The following is an 11,070-nucleotide window of genomic DNA, read 5'->3' as shown; positions in this document are numbered from 1 at the left end:
TTTTTTTTTTTTTTTTTATCCTTTACCACGACGAAATACAGCGTGTAAGAAAATAGTTTCTGAGAATCAAGAGGAGTTCGCGGGCGGCCGAGAAGCGTGCGCGCGAACGTCGTTATCGCGGCTCGTACACGCGTTGAGAATTTTAAAAATGACATCAAGAAAAGAGAAAGCTTGAGGAGAGAGAAATCTTAAACGAATTAATTTTCGAGAAAATGCGAAGAATCAGTGAAGTAAACGAGGGATATGTTGTTCGAGCGCGCTACTTAAGAACAAGCAAATATCGACGAGAAGATCCGTGTGTATAATGTTGTTTGTTAATAATAATCGACCGACGTTCGGAGCGACGTTCCTCGGTAAAACTTCGCGTCGGGAAAGTCTATATGAGCGCGCCATGGCGGATTGCCGAGGTAATCGTTTTCACCATCGACCAAGCGGGATGCCGAAAAGCGGGCGTTGATCGTCGGTGGTCTTTTACGTGGCTTGGCATCGTGAGATCGCGAGAGGGATCGGCGAAGTCGTCGTCATCGCACCGCCGTCGCCTCAAGCATAGAACTCCCGATTGTGGTGAGGCGCTCCCGGCTTAGGGAAGGCCTGTGCCGCCGGCGATCTCCTTGGCTCGTCCAGGGCATACGAGCCCTCGTCCTTCTTGCGCATCCGGTACACGATGAACATGACCACCAATATCGCGCAGAGAAGACCTACTACCGCGCCGCCGATCACAGCTGGAATTGAAAAATATAGATAATCTCGTAGAGTATTAGGATAAGACTTTTTTTTTATGTTGTTTGTGTTCAATATGTATGTGTAATATAAGCACGCGCCAATATTACCTTTCATCTTAATTATATCAAATACTTGATACTTAATACAACAGTTAATTAACAATGAATAAAAATCGATAGAATTTTATTCAAGTAAAAACGTAAAGCGTGAGACGCTTACCTGCTAGGACGCCAGGCTGCGCGAAGAACGAGCTGGCGCGATCCTCGTGTTTCGGATTCATGATGTAGACTTCGCGGATTTCGTCAGAGTTGTCGGCGTGGTCGTCCTCCGTGCCGGGTGGTTCGTTCACGTCGGGCGCGCTGCCTCGATTTACGTCAACAGTTGTCTGAAAATTCGACACAATTAAGTTAATTTCGTTCAATACGGTGCGAGAGGAGGAGAAGCGAGCGTGTCATCATCATTCTTCGAACAAAAGTGTAACACGGACTTCGGTCGGAGCGGAAAGTGTTGCGTCAGCGATCTAATCGAGCAAATTAGATTGCACGTCTCTGTGTACAGGAAATGCGAAAAGTATAATATGTCGTAAAACCATATTCAGCAAAAAGTGTGATGCATCGTCGCACGGCTATTTATGAAATAAAACGCAATTTTATTGTCGCACTCTTGTTGGTGCAAGTCCATATTGTTATTCTTTGAAAACATTTTTGAGACGATATAGAAGAAAAAGATTACTCCGTACGTGTGTGTAATGGCAATAACTTTTTCATCCTAAAATATTACGTATTGTACAGTGTTTGAGGGTTTACACCGCACTGTAAAAGTTTTAGATTTTATAAACTCCATAAATTTATTTATTACACGGTAACGTACAAAGAATGCTTTTGAAGACAGAATTTTCTCGAAGCTCTGAGATAAAAAGTTCGCGACTTTCAATAATATCAATGTACTTACCTGTGGTTTAGTTTTAGCGTTTGTGTCCTCAAAGTAAGGTGTTCTCGCCTCGGTTGGTTTGCTCGGAACTTCTAATCCATTATTTCCGGTATATTCTACGAAATCACACAAGACATAAATAAGTAAATTCACCGTGGATGTGAATATAGATATGCGCACAGAGCGCAAAGTAAAACAAACACTTGAAACTTAGATTTTAGCGTTTTTGTTTGGAAATAATAAATCGCGTCGATGAAACATAAAAATTACCGAATTAAAATTAAAACCGACAAGAAAACAAATAGTTTGACAAGTAGATTGATAAGTACCTAAACCTCGTACAAAAGTTACTTTTTCATGTTTCACAAACTGACTCATTTGATTGAATGATATCGTTTAGTTCAGACATGTCGGGTGTCATACCGTGGTCGTCGTCTCCGTCCTCGTCGTCGGGGCCAAGGCCGCTGCCCGAAGCCTCGAGGTCGTCGCGATTATCAGTGCCGCCTCTACCGGACCCTTCTAAAGCGTCTTGGTCATCCAAATATAAGTCGTCGAAAGTGTTGTAAGTAGAGCTTGCCGACGTTCTCTGCTGCTTGTCGCTCTGTTCGGTTTTCTGAAAATCAGCAATTTGGCTGTGATGAGAAAAAAGAAAAAAAAAGAAAGAAAAAAAACGACTGCGAGAACACACATCCCGATCGGCACGCTCAACAATATTGCATTGCAACGTCGTTTAGGATATTCTGAAGGGTCATTGACATATGAACTACACGTCCTGCGCAACGAACTTGAAGCACTAACGTGGAACGTGAAGCACCGAGACTGCATCGAGCTAATGTAATTAAAAGCACGCGCGTATCCTTGCGCTCCCCTCCCCCCCTTCCCCCTTGACGTGCGGAATCTCTGTGACATGAAAGGGCTCGGGATCCCACGGTTCATTAAATTTTAATTTAACTCCGCCGCGAAATGCGAGCGAATCTCTTCTCGTTCCTCCGCCCCGCGGAGTACTTCCGATAAGCAAAACGCGGAATTCACTTATCTAGCACCGTCGTCAGACATCGCTATGCAAATGTCGCTCCGCAAATCTCAGATTCAACAGAAGATCGAAGGAGAAAGAGAAAGAGAGAGAGAGAGAGAGAGAAGGATAACTGCGTTTCTACGACGTTTCTTTGGTAAAAGATCTGACGATGGTGGGTGTAGGTTAACGTAAACGTTGCCTCGTTCTATTTCTAGCTGGTTTCTTCGGTCTTCTTTCCGCCTCGCCTAGCACCGAAATAGACCTCGCCTTCTCTCTTTGCGCCTTCTGCTCCGTTTCGGATTCGACGGTTCGTTTCTCTCATCGCGTTGCCTTCTCTATTAAATTGCACGCGGTATGACGATCCGCTAATTCGCCGATTTAATTTCACGCCGTATTTCTCTTTTTCAAGGTCGGCCTGACAAAAACAAAAAAAAAAAAAAAAAAACAAAAAACAAAACAAAAACTGCATATTGTTTAAATCGAGCAAACGAACAAACGGAGTGCAGTTTGTTTCCGTTCGCAGATCTTCAACAAAGAGCGGCGTGCGGATGATTAAGGAGGAAACGACAGAATGGCCCACGCTTCCGGTTACGTGATGTCTGCAAAATGCGAAGTAACGTTTTTAACAAAACGACACGAGGAAGCTCGCCGAGCAATATTTCAACTAATAAGATAATGTCGTTTCTTACGTACAGGAAAATTTTATTTGTCCCGGAACGGATCAGGAAGTTACACACCGTCGTTTTTGGAAGATACACTTTTTTTTTTACGGAGACAATATCCTCTCTCGTAAATGTCTCTAAACGTCATTGAATTTTCTTACGATGTTTTTTTTTTACGTCGTTTTGTCGATCGCGATGTAAATATACCGCTATATGTGACAACACAAACGATAAAAAAATCTTATTTTATTTATAACATAACAAAAAAGTATACACAAAGATGAGCGAAAACTCTGTGTTGTGCTGTGCCTTTTCGTCGCGTCAATGTGAACAATTGAATAGCTATTTAACGAATGCGCTCGGTCTCTCACGCGCGCGATCGATAACGCAAAATGCGCTCTCTTGCAATTCTCTCTCTCTCTCTCTCTCTCCCCCGCGCGCCTTCCGTCCGACGGAACAGCGATTTCCTCCCTTTCGCTTTTGCGTCCGAAGGACAATGAACACCCGATGACCGTCGAAAACCCATACACCTAGCCACGTCGGAATATGGTTCCGTTCCACGCACCCGCAATGAAACGCACTGTGTCGCTTTCAATACGTCGAAATTCGCGCGCGCAGCACGTTCGCTAAAAAAGAGGAAGCTAAGCGAATTACGCGACACACTAAATGCTGACGCGGTTGACGAATCGCCCGTCATGAAAAAGTCGACCGGAAATATCAGATCTGGCTTTTTTTTTGTTTTTTTTTTTTTTTCAAGCTGAACAACACACTCTTACGTTTTCTCTTCCCGCGAAAAACTAAAATAGAACATTTGATCTCGTAACAGAGAGACGTCAAAGCGAGGAGAGACGCGGAGAAAATGCAGAAAGTGGCGGAAGAAAAAGAAGACTCGATCGAATTCGATTTTCGTCGTCTTCGACGACGGGTCGAGATCTCTTCGATCTTCCTTTGTTCCATATTTCTCGCGCGTCATCTTTCTCTCAATCTATATATTCCTATACATTGGACGATATCTATCACTGTTAAATAAATCGATCCTTCTTTCTGTTCGAACAACACAAGAAATCAAAAGGCACCAGCGACAGAGGATTAACACACGACGATAATCAATCAACCGTGTCACGAAGTGCGAACAGCGCCAACGGGAAACTAACTATTGTAGTTACACGCGGTAACGGTATATATACTGATGTATACTGTTGTAAATGAAAAGCGTCCGAACGCGCGAGGAGAATTCTCTCGTCGGGAAGGAGAGCACCGATTAACCGAGAAACCGAGTCCTGGGACGAGATAGCGAACAGTCGCCGACGGCAAGCGAAGTTGCATCGCCGTTCCGGTATATCCGCCAATCGATAAAATTCAGCCCGGCGACGAGCTCGGGAAAGCTTGACGAAGGAAGGTTGACCTTGAACACCCTCCTGCGTCGATCTCCATCTCTCGCAGATCGACGACGCGTGTTTTCTCTCTCTCTCTCTCTCCCACGTACGAAGTTATTTGATTTTTGTTTGTACCTATCACGGCGTATAATTCTTTTCTCGAGCGCACCCCGATAACTCTTTCTCCACCCTCGACTCGGCTATCCCGACTTTCTTCGACGTTCTTCTTACGCCGCCGCCGCCGCCGCCGCCCGGTTCGCGATGATAGAAACGCAAGAATTATTATTGCGCGGGCGCGAAATGTTTTATCGACCCCAGGTCTCTCCTTTTCTCGCGGAAGAGCGCGATGTTTCGCGATATTTTGTCCTCGCGCACCTTTACGCACCTGCGAGAGTAAAGCTCGTCTCCCGAGGAACGTTACCCGGAACGTGTATGTCGGGAGAGCGACGGCGCAAAGGGTGGCTCTTTTCGCTTCTTCGACGGGAAGGACAAATCTCCCGGGAATTCGAGCCGAAACGATGACAACCGCGTGTCACGGACAAAGCCTATCGATGTTTCTGTACTTACGTGAGGGGTCGTACGGAGGTCACGGCTACAGGAAACGGCTGAATTTCCACGATGGAAAACGGACAAATTCGGAGGGTGATGCGCAGCGGTTTTAGGCCAGGTGGTGACTACCCCGAGCTAGTACGAACCCGAGCCGGTAGACGGCACTGCTCGAAACCCTATACTATATATCCCCGCGCGACCCTACACTATACATCTGTAGGTATGTATATAGTTCACCCCAGCCGGGCTTCTATATACGTCTATATGCAACATGTACAGATGTTTCTCTTACTCAGAATCGGCTATATATAAATATATCAAGAGAGAGAGAGAGAGAGAGACTTAAGAACTGAAACAATTCCTTCAAATGTATATCATTTTAAATGCGCCTTGAAAACTTTTCTCCTGATTCTCCTGTGCGAAGAAAAGCGCAATATAACTATCTTATACATTTTTCTTCTCTCTCTTTATATTTCGCAACATTACAATTTAGATCTTTTATATATACCTGCAACACCCCCGCCAAAGTATAAAATATCCAAATTGTAGGTAGAATCGTGTTGTATCTTCAAGATACGCGCGCGTGCACGCGCGCGCGCGCGCGCGATAAATCCGTCAAAAGCTTCGCGAGCTGCTGCTTCGAATATATTCAATAAGTCATGCGATGAAGCGATTCGCGAGCGGGATATTGAAAATCTACCTTGGTCCGCGGAGTTTGTTGCGCTTGTTTGTGAGCGCAACGATACATCGATGTCGCTTTCTATACGTGCGCTTACGCGCGCGCGCGCACACACACACACACGACAGCCTTGTTTGAATGGGCGGGATTTTTCATATTGGATTCGAATCCGGAGGATTTAGAACTCGGTCTGGTTCCTGTATGTGTGTGTGTGTGCGTTACGTTCCCTGACCGCCGTGTGCGTCGTCGACTTCTCGTCTTTTTCCAGTCCTGTTGTTAGTTTACATCGAAGGGAACGATGTCAACGCTCGAGGAGATGGAAAGATCGATCGCACGGTAGTCGTCGTCGAGCCTTTTTCCGAACGTGCGCGCAACATCGACGTGCGACACGGCGATACGACGAAGCGGCATTACGAAGCGAAGCAAGAAGCCGGGAAAGTGAGCTGAAAGACGGGATGAAAGCCGATTCCTTCCAAAACGGCCGATTCCGGTAATTGGAAGAACGATCGATACGAACACAAAATTATTTCTTTGCTCCTTTATTTTTCTCGAGAGAACTTATTTAAGCTCTTTATTACTTATAAAAAGGTCACGTGTACCTTGTATAGAATTTATAAATAAGAGATATTTCTCTCTCTCTCTCTCTCTCTCTCTCTCTTTTTCTTTTGAATTCCTTTCAGAGAAGACGTATATGTGTGTTCCACCCACAGCGCCGATGTGTTGCGACATTTGCAATAGAAATACGGCACGTGGAATGCGTGGCACGTGGCGAATCGGGCGCGAAACGACGTTATCGCTTCCCGGCCTATGATCGCGTTATCTCAAATCGTTAGCTCATCGTTGTCGGACCGGGACGGTGAAGAGAACGATGTGGTGCTGGCCGACCGCGGCCGGCCGATGCAGCACCTAAACGTTCACGGTGCGCTAACTAATTGTGCTACTTGCCAGCCATCGAGGAAGAAGGTTGCACGGCCGATCAAACAATTGCTCGACGGTGGGAAAGGATGTCGAAAGGCGGCGGCGAGGTAGAGGAATTCTAGAAAAGTGTGACGCGCGAGTATTTTTATAGTTCTCTCCTGATCTACATGTGGGCGGAAAAACGTGTTACGGGGAAGAGTGCCGAGCCTGAGTTGCGCAGATACATGGTATTACATGGGGTCGTGTTTAGTTACACAAAGTTGGTGCAAGCTTTCAGCAAATCTACAGCGACAAAATCAATTTACGCGAAAACGTCAAGAGAGAGTTTAGTGGTAGTTCTATTTAATTTTGCATTAACATAATTTATACTATTTAATCCCGATTTCTTCAAAACCTCCCAATAGCTTATAGAAAAAGATATCGGTTGGATAATTTAACAAGCCAGATACAAGCTTTATACAGCGGTGAAGAAAATCGATACTGGGATATAACTTTTGAACAAAGTTGTCGAAAACTTTATCTGGAGGTGAAGAAATTGGGCGTTAATGAGATATTAACTCTTCGCGAACAGACACGGGTCTCTCGAACCTAAAATCAAAACTTGGGCATCGGCGTTTGTAAAAAAAATTAGTTTTTTTTTTTAACGCTTATATATCTACGAAACTACTAGGGATTTTTTCAATTTGTTTTTTTTTTTTTTTTTTTTTTTTTTATCGACGCAGAATCGTTCAGACTTTCGATTCGAGAAAACAAAATTGAAAAAAAATATTGATTTTTTGCGAGGATATTCGATTTTAAAGTCGCGTGAATCTCACAAACACCCCCGGTCTGACCAACTCGTAGGTCATTTTTGAGATCCGACCACGAAAAGCTAATATTCGATATTTACACATTTATTGCACGTATATTTTATCTTTTTTGAGGAATTTTACATATCTCCTAAGGAACATACAGAGCGTGTTAAAAAGTTGTACACCAACGCCCGCGACGAGAGAAGATAACTTTACGTAAAAAAAAAGAACATAAAAATAAATCAAGTGGTAGATAAAGATTTCAAATGCCATTTCTTGAAAATAATTTTTCTTGAAAAATCAAAATCTCGTACAAAAATGTTGTTCTACATTTTCGACTAATATTTTTCATAGATTTCACTGCCTTGTTCGATTGTGCTACGATTCAAACGTCAAATACTTTCGCGAGAAGATGCTTGTCGAGTGCACTTGAGAGACGCTGCGGAAGAGTCCGCAAAAGCCGGCTTGTTCGAAAAAAAAAAAAAAAAAAAAAAAAAAAACGACAGTTCGATATGGGAAGAGCGCAATTTCTTTGCATGTTAAGCGTGAAATTAGGCAAATATCGGCAGTTTCCCTTCCAAAAAGAACAAGCGTGGTTGCGCAAAAAGAATCCATTTTCCTTTCACGCAGAGAATTCGATAAAACCCTTCGAAAAGGCATACCATCGCTCGACCCTCGTCCTTCGTCGCAATTGCGATCGTGTGGTGTAAACCTCCCTCTTTGCGCATAAATCATATTCGAGCTTTCTCCTGCTAGCATAAATATTGAAAAAAAAAGAAAAGTTTATAAATATAAGGAATTAAGAATCATAATAGACAGCGCACAGAGAGTGAGAGACTTCGTACTTATCGCGTTTTGTTGAACTTCGCGCGACCACATTTAAGGAAGCGTCACGTCACTCGAAGAAGAAACTGATTTTCGCGAGAGAACTTTGATTTTACGATTACTCTGATAACTTTGACAAAAAAATATTAAAAAATAAAAAAAATATAATTGCGTTGCGTTTTACGCGTTTTTTTTACAAAGTTGTCTCGTTAACAAAGTACACCGAGAGAACGTGTGTACGTTGCGCGAATTTATTCTGAACTGTGTTTGTTGCTTTTTCCATTATCTCTCTGTTCGTGCCGTTATATCTTCCTCTTACACCGGAGCTCATTCCCTATTCCATATTTAGTTGAATTATTTTTCTACCGTTCTTTGACAAACACGTAGACAACGACAAAGGGAAGAGACGCGCAGCGTGCCGTGAGAGTGCATGCGCGTTTGATTTTTATGCGAATCACGTATCTCGGGAATGAACCGCAAATTGTTGACTATGACCAAGGGAAAACGTCGTTTCCGCCGAGCGGAATATTTCGCTTTCTCAATCTTCGACGGAGAACGCGCGCTGCGGAGAGACGCGAAAATTTTACAAAGAGACGCGGATTCAATTGAAGAGACACTTAAAATAAGGTTATTCATCGTTCCGTGAGATTTGCGAATGATAATAGTAAAATGTAATTAGATGTCCGTTGAAGTAATTAAGTGCGCGTTACGAAAAGCCGCCGCGAATCAGAGCGGCTCCGCGCGCTGATCTTGTTTATTTCATCTTCGAGAGTCTCTCTTGGTTTGTTGAGAAAACAAATTCTCATTTCTCTCTCTCTCTCCCTCTCTCTCAGCGCGAAAGCTTGCTAACGACAGTAATTAGTGTTTGATGTCTCTTTCTCTTTGAATGTTGTCGTAGATGGAATTATATATATACCTCTACATACACATACATACATGTATCGTGAGGACGCGCTTCAAAGTATTTCGAGCAATTGGCCGGACGTTATTCCGCAATCGAGCAAAATTAATGTCGAGCGAATCGACGCGACTTGTCGTCGCGAATCTTCAATAATATTCGGTTCCGATTGAGTGCGACGAGAACGAGAATCGAGTGACACACACACATACACACACACACACACACACAAAATAAAAGTAAAAACGAGAAGAACACGATAAAAAAATCCAATTCTCGACGCAAGAATGCGAATTTCACAAAACACACTGTTCGCCGAAAGAATGTATATAAAATACACCAGCGACAAATGCAAATTTGTCCGCGCGCAAAAACCGCGCGAAACGCAGTATTAATGCAGGATACACCCGTATGTACATATAGTTGCTGTGTATAGTGCTGTACCGTATGCGCACTGACGAGAATAGCAATTACGGCCGGTAACTTCGCGAGAAATTTCACCGTAATATAATTTGGACATGATCTGTTGGGCGTGAAACCAAATTCAAAAGCCGCAGCGACCCATTCGGACCCGCGAACGATTCGGCCTCTGTCTGGATTTCCTCTGTTACGCACTTAATGAACCGTTCGACGCGCCTTCTGCAGCGATGGGGAGCACCGGCAAAACTGGTGAAAATAATTTGCGGCACAACAACCGTATTTTAACTCGTCGCAATGTCGCGTAATTGAACGGGAACAAGCGTTTTTTGTGAGAACGACGTGCGAAAATTTGAAAAATCTCGTAAATATTCTGTTAATTTAGCGAAAGTTTTTTTTTTGTGGACATTTGGATAACAAATGTAATGTGTACATTGAGCGAGCAAATAATAATCGAGTCTCGATAAAGTTATCGGACCAGAAAGAAAGTTTTGCGCTATCTCACGTCGTGTGTACACAAAAAGAAATTATATAATATTCTATACATACAGTTCTCTTCTCACAAATATTTTGAGAAATACATGTCTTACGCAAAGAAGCACATCTCCGTGTTGAACGCTTGTTCTTTTTTCTCTCTTCTAAATCTCTCAATTATATCAGAGATGTCGTTTGTGTTTCTTGGCGCCGCAAATTTGCCATTCAAAAAGGAAAGACCGTAAAGACAGCGCGAAAGAAGAGACTAAAGTGGCATAGGCAAAAGTGCCGAACAAATTGGCACTCGTGAAGAAGAAACGCAGAAAGATATAACTCGAATGAAAGCGCGCGTGTCTTTCTTCTCTTATCGCGTCTTGCAGCGAAGTTAATAAATTCCAAGTGCGGCTTTTAACAGGCGCGCACATTTCATCGCGCTAATAAAGTCACGTGAGAGAGATTTCCTGTTTATTATCTTGCAAAAAGAGAAAGAGAGAGAGAGAGAGAGAGAGAGAGGGAGAGAGAGAGAAAGAGATCATTATAAGCGCATACGCAATTTGTCAGAACAACTTGGTAGAAAGCTATAATATATATATACGTATGTATGTATGTATACAGGGTGTCCCAGAATAGCCGTACAATCTCTCGTAGGCAGATAGAAGGAATAAAACTGAGTCGAAAAGTCCTGAACCATTTTTTTCTATTATTTATCATAAAGGAGTAATTATTGAGTAAATCAGGCCAATCAGCGCCGATCTTTAGCCAGGCGCACGTCAGTAAGCGCTCACAAACACCAGGCGCGCGGCTCACTGACGT

General features: G+C 43.3%; 1 protein-coding gene across 1 annotated transcript in view; it reads right to left on the bottom strand.

The window, feature by feature from the left end:
- Positions 1-11,070, bottom strand: part of LOC109856528 (syndecan) — a 73,116-nt gene continuing 62,046 nt past the window's right edge. The window contains exons 2-5 of the mRNA XM_020431894.1: positions 2,077-2,266; positions 1,675-1,769; positions 943-1,108; positions 1-722 (exon numbers count right to left, since the gene is read on the bottom strand). Coding sequence (XP_020287483.1) covers positions 541-722; positions 943-1,108; positions 1,675-1,769; positions 2,077-2,266 — 633 coding nt within the window. The 3' untranslated portion in view covers positions 1-540. The remainder of the gene's footprint in view (positions 723-942; positions 1,109-1,674; positions 1,770-2,076; positions 2,267-11,070) is intronic.

This window comes from Pseudomyrmex gracilis, unplaced genomic scaffold (assembly GCF_002006095.1).
Source record: "Pseudomyrmex gracilis isolate BER0280 unplaced genomic scaffold, ASM200609v1 scaffold_121, whole genome shotgun sequence".
NCBI classification, from domain to species: Eukaryota; Metazoa; Arthropoda; class Insecta; order Hymenoptera; family Formicidae; genus Pseudomyrmex; species Pseudomyrmex gracilis.
Note: the sequence above shows the minus strand (reverse complement) of the source record. Positions and strands in the feature narration are given on the sequence as shown.